Below are 27,515 nucleotides of genomic sequence, written 5' to 3' on the forward strand. Positions count from 1 at the left end.
TTGGTGTAAAACTCCAAGATCTTGCGTCTTGACCCCTGCTTGAATTTATAAAGAAGAATCTGCTCTAGCTGCAAAACTTGGCTCCATCAAGAACTTCAGGTTGCTGCTCGTCGAAAATCTCGGTAAGAGGAGGTCCAAAATACGGCTTCAACCAAGCTACATGGAGCACATTGTGCATAGTCCAATTGTCTGGAAGGCGTAACTTCATTGAGACATCATTGATCTTTTGAATAATAAGGAATGGTCCGAAGCTCCTGAAAGATAGCTTAGGGCATCGCTTACCTACCTGCTTCAATCTCTACTTGATAATTTGTAAATATACCCATTGACCCTCCCTGAGCATCATGACAATATGATTTAAAAATATCAAACGCCATACCATTATACTTTTATGTCTCTCCATTCGATTGCTAATGGAAAGCATTGGACATCTGCAACTTAGTACCAAAATTATTAGACAAGGCTCGCAAAAAATTAGACGTGAATTTGGAGTCCTTGTCGGATGTGATGGTCCTTGGCAACCCTCCAATGGGATACCAATGCTTTATGAACAAATGAGCTACATCTTCAGCGCTGGCCGTCTAATTGCAGGGAATAAGCATATAATATTTACTAAAGCGACAAACAATAGTAAGACATTGAGTGTTACGCGTACCTGCGGATGCTAGAAGTGATCCCACGAAGTCCATACCTATGCCCTCGAAAGGACCATCGGATATTGGCAATGGCATAAGTAAGTTAGCCGCTTTCTTGTGGGAAGTCGTGACCTTTTTGCATATATGACAATTTTGAACATAGCCGTATACTTCCTTTCACATTCTGGGCCAATAGAAATAGCACTCTAACTTTTCCAAAGTACCATTGATACCCTGATGACCACTGATGAGGGCGGCATGGGCATCATGAAGAAGTAACTACCGTTTGTCTTTGCGTACACATAATCTTTTCTTATAGAAAAGCCAACCTTCCTATACTGAATAATGGCCTGGGGCAAGAGTCGTGGCTAACTAGAACTGTGTGACAAACTCTGCTGAATCCACGTACTATGCCTTCATACTATCAAAGATCCTTTACCTCGATTTCAAGCTCAGTGGCCTTCTCAATGGTCTCGATTGAGCCTTTTCAACTGAGAGCGTCGGCAATGGGGTTGTTTTTGCTAGGGATGTACTCGATCATTTCCCCAAACTGCTGGAATATCTAGCTCCACTGTTGCTTCCGATCACTCCATTGTGAACTAGGCATTGTCTGAAGTCACTTAAGGACTTGGTGATCTGTCTTGACCGTGAAAGTCCGTCCGTAGAGAAAAGGCTTCTAATGTTTTAATGCCTGGATGACACTGAGTAGCTCTCATCGTACACTGAATAGTTCTTTTTGTCATCGTTGAGCTTTCTGCTGTAATATGTCAAGGGCCTATCCTCTTGCTGTAAAATTGCCTCGATGGCGACATTGCTAGCGTCTGTGATTACTAGCAATGGATTGTCCCAAGAGGCGATCTTCATAACAGGTGCTGTTGTGGCCAACCGTTGCAAGTCATGGAAGGCCTGCAACGCTTTGCCTGTAACTTGAATTTTATGTCTGCATGTCTTTATCCCTTAAATAAATCTGTAAGAGAGGTTGTGTATGTCGAGAATCCATCCATATGCGAGCTGTAGGCTGAACACAAACCCACAAAAGATCGGATCTCTTGAGCTGTCCCAACTGGTGATAGCTTGAATCTTCTCTGGATCTAATCAAATCCGAGCACTAATAATGTATCCCAGATACTGAATTTCCAACCACCCAAACCCACTTTTCTTTGCATTGAGGTATGGCTGGTTCTCGCGCAATAACTGTAGGGCACAACACACATCCTTAATATGCTGCTCTGCTGTAGCGGAAAAGATAAGAATATCATCGAGAAAGATGAACATGCACTTCCTAATATAATCTACAAATACTTGAGACATCATCTTGTTGAACATCGGTGGTGCATTCTTTAGACCAAATGGCAGGACGACAAACTCCAACTGAGCTTGCTCTGTCTGGAAAGCCGTCTTTGGGATGTCAACTTCAAAAATCCAGACTTGGTGGTAGCCACTCTTAAGGTCAATTTTTGAAAAAAAAAATTGCACCATTAAGTCTTTCCAAGATGTACTCAATGCAGCGCATAGGAAACTTGTTACTTACTGTAAGCTTGTTGAGTGCTCTGTAGTCTACACATAATTGTGCGGATTTATCCTTCTTTGCCACAAATAGAATGGGTGCAATGAATGGCGAAGATGACCGTCTAATAAACCCTGCACACAATAACTGAAAAAATTGCTGCTCTAACTCCCCCTCCATAGACTTGGAAAGTTGGTAAGGAAACTTACTTGGAGGTGTGGAGTCCGAAATAAAATCGATGCGATGGTCTTCTTGTCTGTTGTTGGGAGATAGCTAGGGTGGCAGATCATCCCGAAGCAAGATGTCTTGGAACCCTGGGAGTAGATCCACCATGACTTGCTCCATCAGAGGAGCGGCTTGAACTGCAGTGATCTGGCACTGAACATAAACAAGTGCACACATGGCGCCCTTACGGACGGCACGACCTGCTTCAATATGAGAGATTAACGAAATCCCTGGTATGCTCCGATCACCGCGTATCACGACGGGCTCGGGTAAACCTTCCACAATAGTGACGATGTCCTGCCACTAATCAGGCCTTGGTACATGCTGACAGAACCACTAAATCCCAAGGATCATGGCGCTAAGTGGGCAATGCAGCCAAGACAATTGCAACCTGGAGTATACGCTTAACTTGGAGGATGAGTTTTCGCATCTCTCCCAAAATGGTTTTCCTGTGTCAACGTACATTAACAAGGTCATCACTCTAGAGCAACAGTTGGGCATTCCTAAGAGCGACAAGATGAAGAATTCATTCGAGGATTGGACACTAACATCCGTTTTACCATCCGAAACTTCGACCTATCATATTACGAGCGGGCGCTGACTCTCACCTAGAATCAAGAAATGATGTTGAACGGGGGAAAGCCCAAGCAGGTTCCAAAAGGATTCCAAAGCCCCGCAACAGTCAAACAACACAGCGGGTAAGGACCAGAAAGACAACCAGTACCAAAATTAAGACGGCCAGGCTTCTGGTCAAAAGGAGTCCGAGCCAAAGATGACTCCAGATGAGAAGGCTAAAGCATGCATTACGGAAGGCTATCTATAGCCCGACGAACAAAAGTGGTACCACCACGAAAATCGTTTCATTCATGGCCACCACTGGCTTCGTGAAAAAAGCCGCAAAAGCACCTACTTCTTACGTCGCCAATGTACTGGCTCTTCCCTTCCCACCACCATTCTCAGCTACAAATGCCGTCTGAACACTGTCCCCACGGTGATCTTTCAAGGTAAGAAGGAGGGCGACCTCTTAGACCAAAAGAAGGCGCTCATTCGAGCATATAGGGTAGCTAATGGACATTAGTTCATTGTCCTATTCGATATGGGGAGTTAAGAAGATGCCATATCCCCTTAGCTTGCCAAGACAGTGGGGTGTACTTTGGTGCCTCATGAGCTTGCAGTGGACGGGTTCACACCCGCCAGCTTGCGCATACATCATACATAAGGCCATCCATTTTCTGTTTTCAGTTCAGAAGGCCATTTTTACGCTGGCTTTCATTCTGACACCTTTGACATTCACCTCATTGTATCTGATTTTTTTAGTGTCATTGACCCTTCAGTCTTTTGAAGACTTTAATAAGCTTTCTTTCTTTCTTTCTCTCTAGTTGGCTATAAGCACACACCAAAGTAAAATTTAAAAAACATACATTCATCGGGACTTCGGAATCAGCATTGGAAGCAAGAAGCCATTGAAAGTTTAAAATCAAACCACTAGAAATCCAAATTATAAACTCTCAAACCTGTTCAACTTCTGTAGCCGTCACAAACTGCGGAGAGTCCTTACTTCGCTCTCTTAGCTTTGAACTTTTAACTGTTTGAGCTAAGTCTGTGCCACTTTCTTCGCATATTTGCAACATCGATTCTGTGGGCTATTGTTACAAGGTCACATAGTAAACTGAATGAGGCCATCTTTAACATCATTCGAGCTCTCAAAGATCAGATTTTCAGTAACTAGTGAACCTCTGAAAAGCAACCAATTTGAAATCTACTACTGTAGTTCCACTTCCATAATTTGTGAACACTTGCCTTAAACTTGCAGCGGATGGTGGGAAACGCAAATGAGAATCCAGCATCCTTAAGACGCTGTTCTATTTCATCTACTGCTTCTCCGCTCCATCCAAATGAGCCAAAGACACCACATGGTTTGGCCCTTGCATTGTTGTCCTTCAAAATGACTCCTAATGCATCCTGAAAAACAGAATCGATAAGAACATGTCTGCTCACTAAAAATGATCAACAATTTAGAAAAGAGCGACGTTAACTATTTCCATTTAGAAGAGAAGTCTAATAATCCTTCCATTCAGAAAAGAAACTGACAATGACATGAGTACCGCTTCTGTTCTTCTTCTTTTTTTGAAGGACAACAAGAAATGGCATAGACAAAAACAAAGCACAGCATCGCATATATTTATTCCAAACACAAGCTAGCAGATGATTTCAGCCCCAAAAGAAATCAGTATTATAAGTCTCAGGGAAATCCAAAAATTCATTACATATTAGTTCAGTCCATTGCTACATTACTTCAATTTGTCAGCTTCTCCATACAAGAGCATTGTAATGCTAAAATATTCAGTCCTGCCTTCTTTTATACCCTTTCCTTCTTCCTAATTTACTTTCATTTCCACAGATACTTCAATTCTTTCCTCTTGCTATATCATTTCCATCGACTGAAACATCCTTCCTTTGTTTCAAGATAGTTTGTCCTTCTCTAGTTTCTGTATCGATGGGTTGTTTCCCTGTTTCTTCCTTTTTCCTCCTGTGGAATCCATATTTGAGCAGCCAAATGGCTTTAATGATTGCAGTACCATTCACTAGGAAAAAAAACCTCAGAACAGCTCTCCTGCACTGATTTTATAGTGATGACATCTCCCATCATATGTAGAAGAAAATTTTGGCATTCCTGAACTCCAAACCTATGGGGCCACGCGTGCATTCTAAGCTTAGTCCCAAACAGACTAGGAAACACCAGAGGACTCTAGCACACACTTTATGCTCAAGGTTAGTAGTGGTTGTTGAGAGCTCCATGTGGAATCTCTTTTGTATCTATTTAATAAAAACGAGTATTTGAGAAGCATCTTATAATTCAGTGCTCATATATATTGCTTTCCAAATGGCAAACCGTTTTGCATCATTCTTTATGTAGATGACATGCTGCTCACTGGATCAAATGAGGAAGTAATTGCAGATTTCAAAGCCCAATTAAAAGCTACATTTGATATGTAAGACTTGGGTTTGTTACATTTCTTTTTGGGGATCCAGTTTATTCAAGAGAAACGTGGCATTGTTATGTCTCAGTCCAAGTATGTTCAAAAACTCTTGGACAGATTCAACATGCATGATTGCAAGCCTATGTCCACTCCCATGGAGCCGGGGCTGAAGCTTACAATGCATGATGTGGGTGAATCAATTGATGTCACACTCTATAGTCAGGCTGTTGGATGCCTCATTTATCTTTGCAATACACGACCTGATATTCAGTTTTCAGTTTCTCAGGTGAGCAGGTATATGCACAGCCCAAAGATTATGCATTGGTAGGCTGTAAAACGCATCTTCCGTTACTTGCAAGGTACAAAGTCTTTTGGCTTGATGTTTCCCAGGGGGGGTGACTTGCAGATGCATGCTTACAGTTACTCAGATTGGGTTGGAGACTATGATACTAGGCAGTCCACCAGTGGGAATTGTTTCTTTCTAGGACATGCTTGCATTTCTTGGCTGAGCAAGAAACAGCCTACAAAGGCTACCTCCTCATGTGAAGCTGAGTACAGGGCAGCTTTCACAGCGGCAGTTGAATGTGTTTGGCTGCGTCGTTTACTTGCTGATCTTCATCTTTCATTGGAGGTCCTTCTCCGATTCTCACTGATAGTCAGAGTGCTATAGCAGTGGCAAAGAATCATGTGTTTCATGCTCGCACGAAGCACATTGAGGTTCACTATCACTATGTCAGAGAGAAGTTGCATGCAGGAGAGATCAATGTGATCTATGTGTCAACACATGACAATGTTGCAGACATCTTCACCAAAGCACTTCCACGTGACAAGTTTGAGGCATTTCGCAGTGCCCTGAACTTATCTCCTTTTGGTGATTGATCATTTCCTTGTACATGACATTGGCATTGCAAGGGGGTGTTAGAATTATTATTATATTCTAGCAGTGACCAATGTAATGTAATAAGTAGGTTAGGGGCACTTTTTTCCTCATTTTTAGGGGTTTTTTTCCCTAACCACAGTTAGTTCACTAACTACGGTTAGTGAAGGATAAGGTTTTGTCACTTAGACAAAACCTATCCCACTTCTTGTACTACTCACTTCATCTATTGCAAGCACAACGTTCAGCTCTCTAGCTCTCTCTCTTTTTCTAACATTTCTTGATTCACGACATTTAGTAGAGTCGTGCTCTCTAGATGATGTACTAGCCCGAGTACGAAGATAAAACCCCAATCTAGGAAGAAAACCTCTACCAATTGGGTAGGTCCAAAGCAGGTGCAGAACAGTCTCCCAGGGATGGGAACAAGAAGGGCAAGCCGATGGTACTATTCACTTGGTAGTGAAGAAAGAGCCCACCAGTAATGCGCCTAGCAAACTACGCCATAAGAAAAGTCATTGTCAGAGAGGAAGTTTATTATGAAAAATGTGGCAAAGAGAGGTCTTCCATCAAGTTAGAGGTTTGTCAAGATGCCAAATAAGAAGTCCACGCTTCCGAATCCATGGATATGGGAGTAATAGAAGATAAGCATTCGTGGCAGTAAGATCTACAAATCAAAAGGTCAAATAACCTGCAATGCCTCGCCTTTGTGTATACCTCTACAATCACTTCTTTTTTTATGTCTTGTACAAGATCCTTGACTGTAGAGACTAGTTGAGGGTTAGGAGGGGAAGCCTTGTAAGTCTGCATTACCTCATGGCCTGTTTGTCATGCCCTTCGAGAGCTTGGAGTCGAGTTGTGAGATCGTCCACCTGTTGCTGTGGAATCTGATCGTAATGTCCAGGGATGGGTGCAGCTTCTTGGTGGCTTTACACAAAGACAAGTGGCACACTGACACAGTGTAACTAATCAAAATGCATCAAACACATGTGTGAGATGCAATACTTGCCTCTAATTGGCTGCCCTAGTGGTGAGTGCATGCTTGTGTGACATAAGGCAAGGCAACATGAGATAGAACAATGGATTGATGCCATGTGACAACCATCCCCTTCATCAATAATGGATTGGTGCCATGTGGCAACCATCCCCTTCATCCATAATCGATGTATGTGGGGTCTTGCCACGTCATGTGGCCCTTTGAAAATCTTTAATTGTCCGTTATATAACAGCATGGCTAGGACCTAAGGTCTACCTACCGCCTTCATTTAATCTTAACCCAAAATTACCCCAAGGGTAATTTCATGAACTAACTCCATAGTTCATCAACTTTTCCAGCAATCTACACCTTGGTTCAGAGACACTTGGCTAAGCTTCTCGCTCCTCCTTGCGCCCTAGGAGCTGAAACACCGTGGTACAGTTAAACGAAGACACTAGGCCAAGACCTAAGGAGGAACTCGAAGAAGCTTGGTCAAGTCTCTCAAAGGGAGTACAATAGGGGAAAGGTTGGGAGACATGAGCCTATGGGGTGGGCTCAAGAGGTGCGAGGTGGTGAGCATAGAAGGACGGACGACAAGAGCGATCACAATAGCAAAGGAGGAGCTGGGGGTGAAAGAGAGGGGTGAGAGGGTGGAGATTCACACCAGTCCATTGGCAGAGAATTGGCACAGAAGAAAGGCGAGGGGCAAGAGGATAGTGAGGGGAGGTGGAAGGCTTGGAAAAAGGGCTGAGGGGGGAGCATGAAGAAGGAAGCAGAGGGAGATAATGGCAAAGATGGGTGACCAGGAGGGAAGGATCTTTGGCATTGATGTTGAACCTGTGTTAGGGAGACATGCCCTATGTGCTTAGGCACCACCCCTAGTGATAGATCAAAGAACGTTTCTCTCTCTGGAGAAACCTGCTACTCTAGATGAGGCATCTCCGTTTTCCCTATTTAAAGATACACCTCTGGTTGAGGTCCCATCCTCGCTTGCTGCTGTTTGAGGACTCATCTCCTCTAATTTCTTACTACGTGCTTGATGACTTTCTTCCCCTCCAATTTAATCCAAACCCCCTTCGAAGGGGCAACCCAAGGGGTTCGGTTGTGGCTCTCAACTAGGTGGGAACTGGGCCTGCCCCCTAGCCCTCTTGCTGATGCTCCGTAGGGACCTAGAGGGAACAGCTCGTGAAGCATGGGCAAGCACTGACCAAGTGGCCTGCTTACCTACAAGTAGACTTTGCCTGGGTAGACCTAAAACCTTGACCCACCGTCTGAAGAAACCTCCCACTAAGGTCTCTAGAAGTACCAACTCTGCTAGAGTATATGGGTCGTCTACAATCAACCATCAGATTTGTTGTTAGAGAGTTCCAAGGGTACTGTGGTCGCTGTCTGTGTACAATGCCGAAACAAGACAAAATAGATCTATAGTACGGAGGCCTAGGAAGTGTAGCATAATGGAGCACCTTCGTACATAATGTGTCATCTCCATAATGGGATACCTCCAACATGACGTGTCGTCTCCATATAATCCACCGTGAAACCATGACACGTAGGGATGGAGGAAAACCAAATGAGGCCCAAGGCAAACTGGGATCTACTCCACTAGGGCCTGAGTGGTATCCAAGGAGCTAGGCTCGACTAGAAAAATCCCCTTCCCATAGATGGTCAACTTCAAGGGCTGAACTCGCATGGATCCAATCTCAAACATATCGTCCGCCGACCACTACTCCATGTTGAAGGAAGATAATAGCTTTCTATAATTGTTGTTCGTCCTCTACGGGGAGGGAGACGAGGTAGCTCCCCCGGCTGCAAGCTTGTTCTCTGTGAATTCTAAATATAACTATCTATACAGCTAGTAATATGCTTAGCTCGATATGGGTTGTCAAATAAATCCTGCTGGGTCTCTACTACAATAATTCATTTCATATCCTTTCATTTTACCATGGATATTGCCACACATCTCTTACTAGGAGGGGACAGTTTGAAAGCACTTTAGTTTGTGTAATTCAGGTCCTGAACATAAAAGCGTTGTATACCATGTACTTAAAAATCATAGCAGCCACTGCATAAAATGTCTCAACATTTTATTGATGATGGAAAAAATTGCTACCTAATCAACGTTTTCAAATCCAGGGAATCGCATGTGCATTGTCATAACAAAAGCCTACAAAAAGAAATCATAAGTTTTGATGTGCCCTTTTCCCATTCATTATTGTTACCTGAACAGGCGTAGGCATGTGCCCTCCAAGTGTTGGACTTCCCACAACAAATCCGCAACAGCGTTGAATCAAGGAAGAGATCTCTGCACTTGAACTTTGCTCTGCATTCAGGCTTTCTAATCCCAAACCAGCTTTTGATATTCCTCGACTTCATACAACAGAAAGCATTGTGATTCAACTATGACTTTCAAAGACAAACCTCATCGGAAACATCAATGACAAAACTAAACAGACTAGCAACAATAACGTATAGAACTGAAACTTTGCTACCTTCCAATTCACAGAGATATCCCTTACCTGATTGCCTGTGCAAGAGCAGCTGTGTTCCCATAGGCTGAAGCATAGATAACTGCAATAGTTGCTTCTTCAGCCTGCTTTAATCTCTCCTTTGTCCACTGCAAATCATTTCCAGTTTCAAGTCACTACTATTACTGTTTTGACACAACCATAATATAAAACCATTTGGAACTGAAGGTACGGAACGAAGAAAGAGAGAGTGCAGGTACATAACGAGTCAATAGATCAATAGTCACGTCAAACTTTAGATAGATGATAACACACAAGTACAAAGTACTTGTACCTAGACCTAGGACTAAGTGTCCTACATGTCACATAGGACTAAGTGTCCTATGTGGCCTAAAAGGCACTAACACTATAAGTGCCTACACTTATGCCTACAAGGCACATGCCATGGCCTATAGGGCATCACTAGAACCACCAGAAGATGGCCTACGAACCCCCCTCCATGGGATGGGCTGAAGTACTCTGGAAACGTCTCAGAATACCTGGTAGTTTCTAGTCATGGTGGCACATGTTCATCCAAAAGGATATAGCCACCTATGAATGTACAAGGAATGTCAAATCATGTAACAAAGAGAACGAAGTGTAAAGCCTGTCGGAAGACTTCGAACTTGGGACGAGGAAGTGCCTTTGTAAACATATCTCCGATGATGTCCTCTGTGGGAAGATAGGACAACTCTATGTCTCCTGCTGACAACTGCTCCCGAACATAATGATAGTGAACTTCAATATGCTTGGTACGCGCATGAAACACTAGGTTACACGCAATGGCCAAAGCACTCTGGCTGTCAGTGTAGACAATAGTGGAGGATGTTTGGCAAATACCAAGATCTGTAAGTAACTGTCGAAACCAAACACACTCTACTGTCGCGGTGAAAGATGCCCTGTACTCAACCTCACACCTAGACGTGGCAACTGTCGGTTGCTTCTTGCTGAGCCAAGAAATACATGAATTGCCAAGCAAAAAACAATTGCCAGTATGTGACACTCTGGTGTCGGAACATCCTGCCCAGTCACTATCCGTGTAAGCATGCATGGTAAGTGAACCCTGATCACCATAGAAGAGGGCTAAATCCATAGTGCCTCTGATATGTCTGAAGACTCTCTTCACTGCTTGCCAATGCTGTGAGCTGGGCATGTGCATGAATCTGCTGAGCTGAGATACTGCATACTGCAAGTCAGGTCTGGTGTGACATAAATAAATAAGGCATCCAACAGCCTGCTGATAAAGAGTGATATCACATGGTGGGCTCCCATCATGAGCTGAGAATTTGAAGCCAGGGTCCACTGGAGTAGAGATTGGCTTGCAATCCTCAAACTGAAAACGATCAAGGAGCTGTCCAATATACTTGGACTGAGACATCATGATACCCCCCTCAACATGAGCAAACTGAATGCCCAAATAATAATGGAGCCGTCCCATGTCTGACATGTCAAAAATCTGCTGCAAATCAGCCTTGAAAGCTGCAATTTGCTGAGTATCTGGGCCCGTGATAAGCATATCATCCACATATAAAATCAGCACTAAAAAATCAGATCCACTCCCACGGACATAAAGAGTGGGTTTTGTGGGACTATTCTAAAAACCAAGGGATAGTAAGTGTGCATGAATTTTGGCATACCATGCCCTGGGTGCCTGCTTCAAACCATAAAGGGCTTTTCTAAGCCGGCATACCTTATTTTCAGAATTGACAACCTCAAAGCCGTGACATAGATTTCTTCCTGCAGATCCCCATGAAGAAAAGCGGTCTTGATGTCAAGTTGGTGCACTTGCCAATGATGATGGGCTGCAATGGCAATGACACATCTAATGGTAGTAATCCTGGATGTGGGAGCAAATGTCTCTGTGCCGGAAGAGAAACCTGCAAATCAGCATGACGTTGTGGCTGATTATTGCTTAGTGGAGGGCCTGCAGGAGGCTCATGTTGCTGGTCAAAATCCTCTTCTGATGATGGCCGAGGTAACCAGGATTTAAAGGCATCAAACATGTCAACATCTGGCTTTGCTTTGCAGTCCAGCAAATGTTCAGCAAAGATCACATCTCTACTAACAATAATCTTTCCAGTATTTGGTTGATATAACCTATACCCTCACCTCTCCTGGCTGTAACCAATGAATATCCATTTGATTGCCTTGTCATCAAGCTTATGTCTCAGCTGAGATGGTTTCCATGCTTCATAAGGTGTAATAGTCTTCAATGCCCGTGTAGGTGATCTATTCAGCACATAGTTGGCACACATTACTGCATCAAGCCAAAATTTATTGGGCAAAGACTTGGCCTTAAGCATGCATCTGGCCATCTCCATTGTGGACCTGTTTTTCCTTTCAGAAACAGGATTCTGCTGAGGAGTGTAAGGAGTAGTGCATGAGTGAATAATGCCCCGTGAGGATAGAAATGCATCAAACTCCTTTAACATATGCTCACCCCCCCTATCTGTGTTGAGGGTGACAAGCTTGTTTCCTAATTCATTCTCAACCATATTCAGCCATCTCTGAAAGCATAAGAAAACTTCAGATTTTGCCTTTAAAGGATATACCCAGCAATACCTTGTGAAATCATCAATGAGAGTCATGAAATACTTGTATCCTCCAATGGCATTTGTCCTCATTGCGCCACAGACATCACTGTGTACTAGCTACAATTTCCTTTGTGAGAGTTTGGGACAATTCTTTTGAACAGGAAATCGATGCATCTTACCCAAAAGACAACCCTCACACACATGTTTGGAAACTGTGTGAGTCTGAGTTACATCATTTGCCATCTGCTGTGAATGTAGCTTTGCAAGAGCTCTATAATTGAGATGGCCCATTCTCTCATGCCAAAGATGAGTTTCAGCAAGTTGTGAATCTGAAATAGCCAATGCTTCAATAGAAAGTGCAGCTGGATGATGATCAGGGTGATAAAGCCCTTTTTGCAGAGTGCCAGTGAGAACTATGGCATTGTCATCACGAAGATCATATACTAGGCATCTGTAACCATCAAAAATTACTCTGAAACCTGAAGTAGCAATTGCTGAAATTGAAATCAAGTTGACTTCAATGCCAGGCACAAAAAGAACATTTGTCAGAGTGACAGGATGGCTGGAAATGGATGTGAGCTGCACATCTCCAACTCCTTTTATAGCATATGAAGCATTATTAGCACATGTAACAGTCCCCCCTCGAGGTGCATCAGCTAGAGAATGAAACAACTGTCTACAGGATGTGACATGCTTGCAAGCACCACTATCAAAGTACCAGGGCTGAGCATCATTAGCAGTAAAGAGTGCATCAGCTTTGGAGGGATCAAATGAGCAATGGACAGCCCATGCCCAATCATCCTGAAGAGCATGTGCATGTGAAGCATCTGCTGGCTCATGGGATTCAATAGCATGTGAGGCATTAACTAGTTGTCAATCTTGCTTTCTTTTTCTCCGAAGCAATGCACTTCCTGCATTCTGAAATGTCATGTCCAGGCTTGCGACAATAGTTGCATCTTTTCTTCTTTCCCTTATCTATTGTATTTTTAGATGCATGGGAGGGATTGCAGCTGCTATGCGTAGAGGAATTGCAGCTGCTATGCGCAGATTTTGGCCTACCCATAGGCTTGGAAGCCTTGCCTCTTCCTGTCTGCTGTGAAGCAAATGCATGATCAGGAATAATGGCTTGTCTGTTAGCTCTACTTTGCTCTTCCTGCAAAAGCAAAGTAACTAGCTGGTCAAAAGAATAGTGGTTTGGATTACCCATGGCCACTAATCGAAGGGTTGTAGCAAACCCTTGATATGTATCTGGCAGTCCATTCAATGTGGTACTGACAAGCTGTGAATTTGGCACCACCTCATCAATGTTGGCAAGCTGTTCCATGAGGTCCTTGACCTTTGTCAAATATGCATCCATTGACTCACCTTCATTCATATTCACTTCCTGTAATTGCCTTCTCAAATATGCAACACAAGCTTCATTGCGAATCTGATAGAGAAGCCAATTTATCCCAAGCATCCTTTGCTGTCCTGCAAGACCGGATGTGTGGAATAATGATTCTCTTGCATGATAAAGCAATGCATGAATGTGCATTTGCATCTCTTGCATCCCATCTTAACTGTTCTTGAGTTGGAAGAGCAGCGGCAGGAGTGCTAGAGGAAGAGGCATCAGGAGGAGTACCCCCTGCAGAAGGACCAGCAGTAGAAACAACCACTGTAGCATTGGCTGGCCTCAGATCAGCCCCATAAACAATATTCCACAAATGCTTTGCAACAAGAATATGTTTCATGAGATAAGACCACATCGGATAGTTGGTGCCATCCAACTTATCATCTTCACGAAGAACTCCAAATAAATCTTGATTGTTCCCAGCCAGAGCAACAGGTGTCACATAGGACTAAGTGTCCTATGTGGCCTAAAAGGCACTAACACTATAAGTGCCTACACTTATGCCTACAAGGCACATACCATGGCCTATAGGGCATCACTAGAACCACCAGAAGATGGCCTACATGAACTGATATTGTTCATTCAGCCTCTCTTTTTTTCAATGTGAAAAAATTCTATGAAGTATGAAAGAACTCCCCAAGATTGTGAGACTCAAGGTGTTGATACATCACGCAGATCATTAATAAAACTCACGAAATATATGCATCATGGAAAAGCCCAAGGCTGTGGCTGAAAATGCCTCACCAAGTCAGATGAGGATTCTGAGAGAAAGGGCTCTCTCCATTCCCAAAGAAAAATCCTCCTCCTAGTTGATGCTGATCTGAAAGTCTTCATCCTAGACCAGATGGTGTCAAGGTATTTACAATGTCAATCTAGATACTAGCCAAAGGCAGAGCTGGATGAACTTGAGTACTGTGAAGTGCCTTCATACATCTGGCCCTCCAAATGTGTCACACAGAAATACTAGCAATGGTCTCCCAACTTGTGTCCATTCTTGCATGTGCAAGTCTATAAAGAGTGACAGAACTGAACAAAATGGTGCTGAATAATCCAAGACGCAACCTACATTTCATAAAATACCCATGGTCCAATCAAGGAAAGCCAAGCTACTGAGCCTGAGGTAATAAAGAAAAAGGGAGAGATGAACCTCCTCATAAAACCTGCAATTCCTGCTCGTATATTCCTGGCAGATCTGCACTCCTGAAGGCAATGCCAGAGAAACTTGATAGACTGCGAACACTGTGGGCAAGGAGCATTTGCTCCAAAAGCCCCCCTCCCTTTATTTACTAGAACCCCTTCAGAATACAAAGCCAAAAGAAACGAGTGATATTTCTATTCCTGAGGGATCTCCAAAACCTCCTCTGAAAACACCTCTAATCTCTCGCAATGAGGTGCTCTAGAAGGTCTCCAGCATGTAGCCCAACAACTAAAGTTTCGTAGCACTTTATAGGGACATCCCCAAATAACCATAATCTCCTATTACCAAGAACATTCCAAGATGAGGGTGGACATACCAGCCAGAATCAAACCCACACTGCTCAACATGGCCCACTACTTTATGGGCTCGAGGTATGCATCTTGAATTACTTCACCATCCTGAGATCTTTCCAATTTGCCACTTGATTGAACCGAAAAGATGAGGGTACCTCCCCTATCCCACAAAAATCCAATCATCTAGAGGGGGATGCCTGTTCCAGAAAGGCACCCAAGCATCTGATAGGTTTGGGCTGTTTACCATCTCCCATGGCCCACTCCAAGTGTTGATCTTGAGGAAACGTGTTAAGCATGACAATATCAATATCATTTCATGTGTAAGTCTTGTATAAGGAGAGTGCTAAAAAAGCACTAGGGCATATGACAAGCCCTACAAGCAATTCTTAACATGAAATGACATCGTGTACCACTCCCTCACCGGCATCCTTTACCAATAACTTGTGGGAATAGAAAATATTATGGGATTCAATTTCTTTCATCTGAATAAAATTTCTGCATGAACAGTCGTGAAGACGGAAAAACAAGGGCGGAAATGCAGGGGTAGGGGAGTCGAAAGAAGGAAACTCGCTAGAAAATGGTAAAGGCCCCATACATGCAAATCAATCATTATTGGCTTCACACTCTAGGGATCAATCATATTACTTGTGATCACAGATGCATTGCATAAAGTGACGATTCTAATATTTCATATACCTAGATGAATCCAGGAACATTCCGAAACTCGTCCTCTAAAAACACAACATAGTGCAATTTCAATCTCACAATAGTCACTCATAAGATTGAAAACCATAAGCTCCATCACGCATAGCAGTGACTAGCTACTATGACATTCCCACTGACGTCATCAGCGCCCAATAGTGGGTGTAGACCATAGTATAAAAATATGCTCTCACACATACAAATCCACACACCCACACGTACTTGAGCATCCATTTATACAAAGTCTTCGTACTGAGTTTCTGTCGGCACTCCGGAAGTGAAGGGCAGACTCAGCCATGATGAAGGCTAGCACTAAAGGAGAAGGCTAATCAAAAAGTGGTCCAAAATCTCTTCATTCAAGCTACAACTGCTTGTGAAGTCTCAACGATTTCATTTTAGTCTCTCCCAAACAATTCTAATATTTCACACTATTCCTACATATAGGCTTCAGTTTAGCAGGGCTTTGGGAAGAAAGCCCAATATTTAATAAATAGGCATACTTCAGGTAGGATTATTCAGCAGGTTCACTAATAGCTGCAGTTGACATGAACCATCAACCCTCTAGTTAGCAACAATTCCGCAGCAAGAAAGATAGCCATTCTGACAACACATAAAGAAGAGAAGAAAACAGTGACAGGAATGGGGCAGGCACTTACTGATTGGTACTCCCGGACAAGTTCTGTGAGTGTGGTCCGAACAACAGGGCCATGGATGGGGCACAATGCTGATGTGACCAAAAGCCCCTCTGGTTCTCCGTTCAGTGCCAAGCCTGCTGCCTTATTGATAGGAAGATTCAATGCATTGAAGACCGTTGAAAGTATATATCTTACATCTGCCTAATAACCACAAAACAATAGTTACAACCATGCTCGTTAAAAAACACATGGGATCATTACTTTTCCCAGACGTATCACACAACAACGGCACTAGAATTCCAAGATGATAGAAGGATGACAAAACGAAATGCAACTACATGACCCATGACATTGTAGCATAAAGACTGACAAGTGTCCACAATTAAAGCACAGATATCAATCTTGAAATGAGGGAAATTGAAACAAAAGCATAATTTTTATTATGTTCCAAAATTTAGAATATATGGACTTCTTGGACACAAAAGAGCACCTATCCTGGTTTGTATACAGCTGTGGACTTGACCAAAAAAACCGTGATACATCTCCAGAAGGTGATTTAAAAGATGTAGCACATTCCAGCATTCTCTATTACAACACATTGTTAAGCAGCTTGCTGCTTAACCTAGAAAAACCCGATATAGTCATATCATGTCCTCCAGCTGACCAGACAGAAATTTATCTCACTACATTTTATTGCCTAAACAGGGTTTCGGCTCTGTTTTGTCGGAATCAAGTACAGAGGTGGGCCAGTCAAACAGAGGGAAAGAGTAAAAGAAAGACCAAAAAAAGGCACTCCAACCACTAGCACGAACACCAATGTGATACTCACTCTACATAGCTGTCTATTTCCCAATCTCTCTAGCTTAAAATGATTTCCAGCGTTACCTCCATGTCATAGAGTGAGCTAGCTGCCAAGCAAGTTCCAATTGTGGCGAGTATACATGCAGGGGTCTCATTGCGAACCTTAGAAAAGGAGCTTGCAAGAAGAATGTCCATTGTTAAAGGCATTCTTTGTCATTATGACAAAGATACAGGATCCATTAATGATATGGAACTAGATCTGTTATACCTTTAAGGGAGGAATTGCAGGGCTGAGGTGGATCTATCTGTTGTGCACCCAACAGAAGTGTGGATGCAGACAAGACAAAAGCTCAATATGGACCCTGCCTTGATGTATCATGTATAACCTGTAGCACACTCCAAAAGCTACCGGATGCGATGATACCACCCCTAAGAACCGTGGTCACCTACTCATAGTGTCCTAATGCACTTATATCCACTAGGACCTCTAGGACACCCTGTTAGTTAGTACTGACTGACTAACTATCCCACTTCGGCACTACTAGTTCTTTAGGCCTCTTTGGCCTAGCTAACAATGACCACAGACTTAATGGCCTAACTTCCTAACCCAAGGGACAAACCCCTAGGGGTAATTCTACAGCATAGTAGGATGAGAGGGACACACAACCCATCATGTAGTATGAGTACTTTGTTGATGACTTAGGAGATCTACTGGGCTTCTTGGGGACACATGTATTGGTCTTGATGGGAGAGGGGCAATGGGCACCTAGACAGTCTAGAGAGCTATCTTCACTAAAGTGACACATCATTAGACTTGAGGAGCACACTATGGACAGATACTGCTTTTAGGAGGCAGATCGGACTGTTAGTACACAGGTTTACTGGCTGGAGATTCCCCTTGCAAGTTCTTTTCATTGTTTGGGACTAGGAAAGAGAGACACTCCTTTACACGGTTGCAAAGGGGTGGAAACTAATCGAACTAACAGAGAAAAATCCGCTTGGGGATGCGTCCATACAATCAGAGTGGTTGGATTCAGTGATGGCCGATGATACATAGACCCCAATCTCTTTCGTCGTGTCTAAATTAGGGCATCTTTGGCTCAATAGTGGATGCTTGAACACCTAGCTTGGGATCCATGAGAGCGGCGATGTATTCATGTAGTATTTCCCCATTGGTCACTTTCCTTCTTTGATAACGTAGTCATGAATGCTAGGCGAGCCCACACTTGGAGCCTATAGTAGACACCTACCTGGAGAGCATACTGGTAACCATGCAGACCCATGTTTGGGGATGACTTTGGAGATCTTACTCGAAGAGTTGGATCTCCAACATAGTGGACTCCCGAGTCAACGATTTGAGACATGCTCTTGGTGTAGACTCTAGATGCTCACGATGCTTCATAGCATCACAGTCTATTCAGCATTACATTTGGCGGAGCAGAGAGAGCCCCAAAGAATATGGCAGGGCATTGCATACTTGCTTGGCAGAATGAGGAGAGGTACTTGCTACATCAATTGGGCTGTGACATGACTCACACAGTCAAGTCCTCAAATGTTTTACAAGGGAGCTGATTTGGACAAGATCCAAAGAGGAGTCCCTCATCTCACCACCCTAGATGCAGTACCGGCATCTTTGCTTGAACCTCGCTCTCAATTGGGAAACTTGGCCTGTGAGATTATTGCAAGTCTTATGGTACATATAGAGATCCAAATGCATAGAGGCTATAGACAAGACTCACACTTTTACCTTGCTGCCACTCTTAGTTATCTAGCAGGACAGCTTCTTTCATAAGAGAGTGGGACCAGGGTATTTTCCATTATAGGGCTGGCATTTCCACTCTCTAGACTGGTTACGACAGCCTCACTTTTTTTAGGGTAGCATTTTGTATGAGGCTTTCACATGATTTTATCTTGTGTTTTTGTATTTTGGTGATATTTAACATTAGTTCACTTTCTTGAAGATATATCAATACATGCACATGTATACATCTCTCTCTCTCCCATGGATAGATCTACCCTCATGACTATGAGGGCAACTCTGAAAGGGACAAAGATATACTTGGATGACGACCTCACTCTCCTACAATAGGAACACAGGAGGGAGGGAATGGTACAAGTGATGACAGCAAGAGAGGCAGGAAAGTGGGCTGCCTATAGAGATGGCAAAGTGATCATCAGAGAAAGAATAGACAGGAGGGGGAAAGAGAGGATTGGGAATTATGACCGTTTCGGACCAATGGGTTGGGTGCACAGAGGGGGATGAAAGTAGCAGTGTGCAATTCCAATGGTACCCTTTGTTTCGATCCTTGGGGTTTCCTGGAGACATATACCGATAGAGACATGATCTTCTACACCGAGACCCATGAAAGCCCGAAAAGAGGGCTGCCGACAGTGATGGGACATATCTGGGAATCAGCCTATAAGCAAGAGATGAGGGGAGACAGTGGGATACAGGGGTCTGAAGGCGTGGCTGTCCTTTTTAGAGCACACCTAAGACCACTCGTATATGTGATCTGGAGAGAGGAGCACACATGACATATGTGGGTGTGAGTTCAACTACCAGATACACATCTGATTTTCATTGTAGTGTGTTACTTTGCCCCAGATACATCATCTTATACACAAGAAGTCACCACTGAAGGGCACAGCCCATATGAGACTATTCATGATGAGATCACAGAGCTTTCTAGACACGGGGAGCTCCCTGTCTAGAAAGCTCCTTGGTGACTTCAATGCACGTATTGGAAATAGGCAAGTTGGCCTACTTGATTTCGATGATGATTCCCTCATAGTATCAGATCCGGACTGCAATAAATAGGTCCAACCTCATGAGTATGCGAGCATCCTTGAAGGGGACCAAAATCTACTTGGATGATGACCTCACCCTTCTACAACAGGAACACAAAAGGGAAGGTATGGACACGTGTAATGGCAGCAAGGGAAGCAGGGAAATGGGCTGCCTACAACGATGGCAAAGTGATTATTTGGGAAAGAGCTGATAGGGGAGAGAAGGGATACGGGGAGAAGGAAGAAGGGGCACTATGACGGTATCCGGGAGGGGAGAGCACAAAACAAGCCGAGTATGGCTGTATGGAACTGTAAAGTACCCTTTGGTCCGACCCAAGTGGCTTCTCAGAGACACACACTTTTTTTTTTTTTTGTGAGAAGAAATCTTTTATTGCTGTAAAATAATTACAGTCATAGTTACTTCGAAAATGCAGTAACTTCTACTCAACTAAAGATCTCAGTATAAGCTGTATACACATTCTGATCAATCAAACGAATCTGAACACAATCATAGAATGATTGCTGCAGAGATCGTTTGAAAAAAATAAAAGATGAAAATAGTGGATCACCAAAGACACTATGATTTATATCCATCCATAAAGTCCATAGTGCCAGTAGCGTACCCATACAAAAAATAAGTCAAAACCCTGTCTCGCTAGATGAAAACCAAACAACCAGAAAAGCCTGCCAAAAGTAACAGTAGGAAATCTCGCTCGAAGCCTCTGTCGGATGAGAGCGATGAAGTCACAAGTATGTGGACAGAACCAAAAGATGTGAAGCACAGATTCAGGAGAGTGCAAGCATCTGTGACAAACAGCCGGAGCAATATGTCTGTGTGCGAGTAATTGGCCAGATGGGAAAATGCCAAGCAGGACTCGCCAAAGGAAAAGTTGTTGCCGAAGAGAGACTTTGTAATGCCAAAGGAGACACAGCCGTTTTCTCCACCACTTTAGTGGGCGATCCATATGCCAAACAGTATTTGCTCTGTCAGAAATCCAAGGCGGAAGTAATAACACTTTATACAGAGATGACACTATGATATGTGAGAGCTTCAAGGGACGGGCTGAAGAGGAAGAAGAGTGTAAAATCCAATCCTCAAGCCTATTCTGACGTTCCAAACGAGGTACCGGCAAGAACGGTTGAAGCATTGCTGAAATCCTATGCCATAAAGGATGATAATGAGCTCCCAAACCGTATTTGCTAGCAGCCATAGAAAAAGATAAAAGTGTGCCATCATCCTGAAGTACATCCACCACAGATGAAATGCCTTTGAAGGAGAGAAAATAAGAACGTCTAGGTTCTTGTATGGCCAAAGAAGGGTGGAATACTTTAGACCAATAAATATTCTCAGCCCTCAAAAGAGTTTCCCGACAGAGAATCTCGGCCATGCCATTCCAAGTGGGATAAGATATGTTTCCAATCGAGAAGCAGGCGAGAGACAAAAGGGCAGCCTCTGATCTTGCCTTGGATAGAGCCAAATAGGAAATCCCACTGAGTAGGCTGCCAATGCCCAAAGGCAGAAGTATGAATATGTAATAAGAGAGAGCGGATCATGAAAGCCCAAGGCTGATCTCCTTGCATAAACTGCAACATCATTTTTCCGAATATTGAGAATGTTCAGACCCCCGTGCATCTTTGGAGAACAGAGACGATGCATAGAGAGTAATCTGAGACTTTTCTTGCCATTTTTTGAACACCAGAAAATTTCCATGATAGCTGACATAAAGGAAACCAGATCTGCCTTAGTGAACATAATGAGAGGCAGATAAAATTGTATGTATGCTATCAAAATGGATTGTGCGATTCGCAAACGAACATGTAGTGGCCAAGTTGCAAGCTTCCAATATTCAAGTTTTGCCCTCAACTTTGTTAGCACCCAATCAGTTTGTTGGGAACGGATGAGTCCCCAACCTAGAGGATAGCCAAGATGTCGAATGAATTGAGAAGCGGGGACAATTTCCCCATGCCACAGAAGACTGTGCCATTCCTGTGCATGCAACGGCAACAATTTTGATTTCTGAAAATTTACCTGAAGACCAGTAGCCAATCCATATGTAGAAAGAGCCTGCATAATCATGGACAGATCACTCCGAGTATTTTTTGGGGTAAAGAATGAATCATCAGCATATGCTTGAGCGATCATGCTATGACTGCCAGGAATCTCCAAACCGTGCCACTAGTCAGTGTCCAAAAGGTAGTCCAGATATTGAAGCATTGGATGAGTGGCTATGGCAAAAAGTCAAGCACTTAGGGGACATCCTTGCCTAACAGAACAACCAAGAGTCCAGGATGTAGAAATATCCCCTGAAAGTATGCAGGCAGCTTTACTATGTTGATATAGCCGAGTGATAACTTGCTGCATTTTTGTGCCAAATCCCAATGCCTGCATAGTCGATGAAATAAAATCCCACTTAACAGTATCAAAGGCTTTGGCAATATCAACTTGCAAGAACAAAACATCCTGCTGCGTGTATTTGGCATATTCAATTCCAACATAGGCATTAGCAATGTTATCTGTGATATGCCTACGCAGGACAAAGCAATATTGGGCAGGATGCAACCCATCATGTAAAAACCCCTTTAGCCAATCGACAATCATTTTTGTAGTGACTTTGTAAATGACTGGCATAAGGGTGATAGGTCTCCAATCTGCCAAAGATTCACAAATTTGCTTTTTTGGAAGGAGTTTAACAAGACCTCGCTTCCATGTGTCTGGCATTTTCTGATTTTGCCATGCAGCATTCACCATATGTAGCAATGTATGCTTCAAAAGAGGCCAATATTCTAGAAAAAACTCGACTGTAAGACCATCCCATCCTGGAGATTTCCATCTGCCACAAGATTTGATTGCATCTGACAGTTCCCTCTTAGTAAAAGGTTCCTCCAATTCCAAAGCTTGAGTAGTGGAAATAATAGGAGAAACATGCTGCAACAATAAATTTTGTGCAGCCAAAACCTGCTGTGAGGGAGGAACTGCAGAACCAAATTGCTGAGAGAAATGATGCACACAAACAGAAGCAAGCTGTGACCGTGAGGTGGTCCATGATCCATCAGGCATAAGCATCCTGCAAATTTCTGTTTTTAATCTCCTCTGATGCAAGCTTTTGAAAAATTCTTTGGAAGAGCAGCCTTTATCTGTAAAGGCTCTTTGTCTTGCTCTAGTCTCCCATTTAGCCAGTTTCCTGTGATCATTGAGTTTAAGACAATGTCTGGCCTGGCATAGTGTTGTTTGCTCATGCAGGGACAACGAACGAAGATGGCTGAGTTCAGTGAGGTCCTGACAAGTGAATTTGGCCTGAGCAATAGTTTCCCTCAGAGTCTTCATGTAAGACTCGCCATAACCTCTAATCACAACTTGCATTTTGGAAACAAAAGAATCCCAGGCATCATCAATATGAATATGGCTGCGAGAAGACAGAATGAGATGCTTCAGTAACCATGGCCTTGAAAGCAACATGTTGCACATAGCTATTGTTCACGATCAGATGTTGCCTTTGTGGCAATCTATCATCTGGCATGCATGAAAGGATAACCGCAATCATAGAGGTGCATGATCTGAATGCACAAAGGCATAGTCCATCCACATTTTGCATGTAAAATCCCCATTTTGTTGCGGAGCTACACCATACCATCGATCCAGACGTGCCTGATAAGACAAAAGGGCATTATGTTGGAAGGTGTATCCAGGTGACAAAGGCTGCAACTCCTTCCAAAGGTCAACCAAATCCAGATGCATCAGTAATTGAGACCATGCATGCCTTTCAGGGGTTAACATATGAGTATGTCTGGAGGTATTGTCACCTTGTTGTGGAGCATTATTGAAATCCCCACATATAAAGGCATGATATCTCCATGGATATTGTTGCATGGCATCCCAAATTGCAGTTCTTTCTCTAGAGGATTGAGGTGCATAAACAAAAGCATGTTCAAAGACCTCTCCTCGAATAATGCATTGAAGAACAAGCCATCTGCCTTTGTTGTCATTTAAAGCAATAACTGGTTGAAGCTCATGTTTGATCAGAAGGACCACCCCTGAGAAAGAGTGCTCCCTAGCATAGAAAATATCATAGCCACAGTAGTGTCCTCTCTTTCCTCCGTAGACATGTTGGTTGTGTTCTTGTAATGCCACTATGTCAGGCTGAAATCTATTGATGTACAGCCACACAATTTTCCATTTCCTACTGTCACACATCCCTTGGACATTGAGTGTAAAACATTTGATATGAGCAGTCGTATTTACAGATATTTATAGCAATATAACAACTATGTACAACAGCAAATTTCATGATGTCAGTCCTGCATTTCTATCTCAGGGTCAAGGCCTCTCCCCTGAGAAGAAGTATCCACCTGAGGAGTAGACAACAAAGCAGCAACCTCTTCTTCAGGGAAGAGTGTTCTGCTAGCTGTCACTGCAGCCCATGTGATCCCAATTCCTGTATTGACCTCTGGGGTGTTTCCACTAGAAGACGCACCATTCCAAGTGCGAGGGGGTGGAAGTCTTCGAGCAGAAATAACTTTTCTTAGACTTTGCCATCCATCAGTTGGAGGTTTCTCTCCTTTTCTCGAGGGTTGAATAGGAGGAGGTGAATGTGAAGAAACATTCCCATTTGAAACCACTGGCGCTTTGCCTTTATCTTGAATTCCAGAAAACTGTCTACTACCTTTGTTTTTATTTGCAATAGAGGTACGAGCATCTTTAGTAGGCATTTGAACCGGCAAAGTAGCAGGAGGCATTTTATGCTGATTCATTGGACACTGTGAAGCCATGTGTCCAAATTTTTTGCAGTCAAAACAAGCCCCTACAAATAATCCCCATTTCAGTTTGTAAAAAGCACTTCCCATGTCCACATTATTCACCGTGACTGAATAAGAGTATGGTGTGGGATTATCAGTATCCCAGAGAATGCAAAATCGATTCGAGTTGCCATTAGGCCGTGGTGGGCAGAACACTTTGCCTAAAGATGCTAGCAATTTTAGGCAAGAGTGAGGCCATGCATTGTGGGAAGTCTACAACTTCAATCCAGACCGGGCATCTGTGTCGGATTAAAGCCTGAAAATCCCTTGTGGGAGACCATGGCAGTACATGCACCATTTGCTGCCCAAAAAAGAGGGGCGAATGTTCCAAAAGCATTTGTCTGTGTATCTCATCCACCATAATAACCTCAAAAAAACCCCTGGCTGCATAGTGTACTTTGCGAACAAACGAGCCAGCCAGTGTGCGAGTCAACCAGTTGCCTATCTCTGCAGCAAGTGGCATCCGGCCTGGAAAAAATAAAATGACTGCATTTTTAGCATATTCTCTAACTGGATCCACAATTTCATCTACTTCAACCATGAGGCCAACTGATGGAACCGAGTCTTTCCGCTCTTTCCTTGTGTTTGCAAATCCTTAATGCATGACATCATAGACCAGTTGGGCCTCAAGAGTATCATGTACCAGGTCATGCTGACCCTCAACCTGCTTTTGCTTCTTGCAGTGAACCGAACGCTCCTTTTGAAAAGTTTTTTCATAGGAATATTCAGCCATAGCTTTGTAAGAAGTGGAACTCAGAAAGGAGGTAACTGTAAAGTGGTAGTGGAGGAAAAAAACCAGTCCCAAAAAAAGCCCACAGAGAAGAGAAAAAGAGTATATTTGTAAGGAGAAAGAAGGGAAAGAGGGATGTAGAGGTCGAGAGAAGATTAAAAACAGTTTTATAGAGGAAAAAGAGAGAAAAAACCAGTAAAAAAACCTAGATGAACTATATTTCAGAGGAAAAGGGAAGATTTTGGCGATGGGAAAGGTGCACCAGACCCAAAGACTCAAGAGGAGAAAGAAAGAAAGAAAGAAAGAAAGTTTATTAAAGTCTTCGGAAGACCGATGGGTCTATGAGACTGTGAAAATCCTGATACAACGAGCTGTGGTAGTGGAGCTACTAAACGAGCGTCCATACCAATGCAAAATGCAAAATGCCGAAAATGAAGAGTGGCAGTACTAAGTCCTAAGTACAACATAGTGATGTCGGTGGTCGACTATATATCAATCTCAGCATCATCATCAATATCATCATCATCATCCCCCCCAGCAACAGCAAGATATCAGGATGGATGAGGCAGTGGAGGCATGAAGTCGACAATAGAGTGTTGTTGGCCACTCAGAGGTGCGGTCCTGGCACGTCTCTTGGTCGTAGCTCTACGTCTAACCAAGGCTACTGTGACCCCCGTCGATCGGGCTCCAACTCTAAACAAGGAGGGGATGTCTCCAAGTGTGATCTGTGTGTCGACCCTCTGTCTGAGCTGTCGGGTCACGGGTTCAGGGTCACGGTCATGTCGAGGCCTCGTCTCGTTGGGATCCATGTGATCTAGCTGAAAGAACTCCGTGATAGAGCTCTAAGAGGGATCAACCGAGGAAGAAGTCTGCTCCTATCTCCGTGCTCGGAGTATCCTCTCGCGGTGTCTAAGTGCCTCATGAATGAAACCTGCCAAAACCATCTCTCTGTACGTGCATACTAGCACCTCTGATCTCCTCCTGCTGCAAGTGCCATAGAAGAGGATAAAGCTATCCATGGTAGCCTGCTACGCCCCGAGGTATAATCCCCATATTCCCTAACTCGGTACATATATGTGATGACCTGAAATGCAGCATCTAGCTGTAAAGGGAGTGACCCAAACTCAGCCTGAGTGATCTGGTGAGGAACGGATGACTTACCACGAATCATCCGTGATAGTATGAGAACCTGTAGCCGCTCCACACGGGCCCACTCTATATCCGACAAGTCTGGTCCCCAACAAGGACTGCCGTACATCCCCGCTGAGCGAGCCAAGGAGTCAAAAAGCAACCCCTTGGTGCGTGGATCCTGAAAGTGTGAGCGGAAGCACTGCCTCTCTAGCCTGGCCAATGAGGCATACCCTCTACTCAAGCGTGCCTGCATCGCAGGTCTCATAGTGAAGCTCGGTCCGTAGAAAATAACCCCAAGATAAGTGTATGATGAAACTATCTCAACAGATGACCCCGCTAATGTGAACTGCTCGTAACGCATGATGGCTCGAGATGTATTGAAGATCATGACCTTGGTTATACCCAAGTTGACCTTCAAATAATGAGACTCACAAAAGGACTGTAGTGCCTCTAGGTGTCTCTGAAGCCCCTCTGCTGAGGAAGACAAGAGAGCCACGTCATCTGCATAGAGCAAAATCTGGATCAACGTGCCTGCAAGAGAGCAACCTACACCCCCCTGTGTCTGCATCACTGTCTCAAGCTCGTCAATGTAGAGGCCAAACAAGGTAGGCGACAAAGGACACCCTTGTTTGACCTCGATGGTACTCATGATCTCGTCTGTCCACCCGGATCCTACCCGAACTCTGCCAGAAACTCTCTCGTAAAGTGCCATGACAGCCCAAATGATCTCCTGGTCATAACCCAAGTCCTGTAGGCGCCGTATGAGGCGGGCTCTCGGGACTGTGTCAAATGCCTTGCGAAAATCCACAAAGCAACAA

At 43.7% G+C, this 27,515-nt stretch overlaps 1 protein-coding gene across 3 annotated transcripts in view; it reads right to left on the reverse strand.

Moving 5' to 3' along the window:
• Positions 1-27,515, reverse strand: part of LOC147897229 (uncharacterized) — a 149,319-nt gene that overhangs the window by 22,330 nt on the left and 99,474 nt on the right. For all 3 annotated transcript variants that reach the window (XM_087380986.1, XM_087380984.1, XM_087380985.1), the window contains 5 exons: positions 16,476-16,655; positions 9,715-9,812; positions 9,418-9,565; positions 4,168-4,329; positions 3,882-4,010 (listed from right to left, as the gene is read on the reverse strand). In XM_087380986.1, the coding sequence (XP_087237112.1) occupies positions 3,882-4,010; positions 4,168-4,329; positions 9,418-9,565; positions 9,715-9,812; positions 16,476-16,655 (717 nt within the window). The remainder of the gene's footprint in view (positions 1-3,881; positions 4,011-4,167; positions 4,330-9,417; positions 9,566-9,714; positions 9,813-16,475; positions 16,656-27,515) is intronic.

This window comes from Dipteris shenzhenensis, chromosome 10 (genome assembly GCF_047967505.1).
Source record: "Dipteris shenzhenensis isolate YYH24624 ecotype China chromosome 10, Dip_SZ_1.0, whole genome shotgun sequence".
Lineage (NCBI taxonomy): Eukaryota > Viridiplantae > Streptophyta > Polypodiopsida > Gleicheniales > Dipteridaceae > Dipteris > Dipteris shenzhenensis.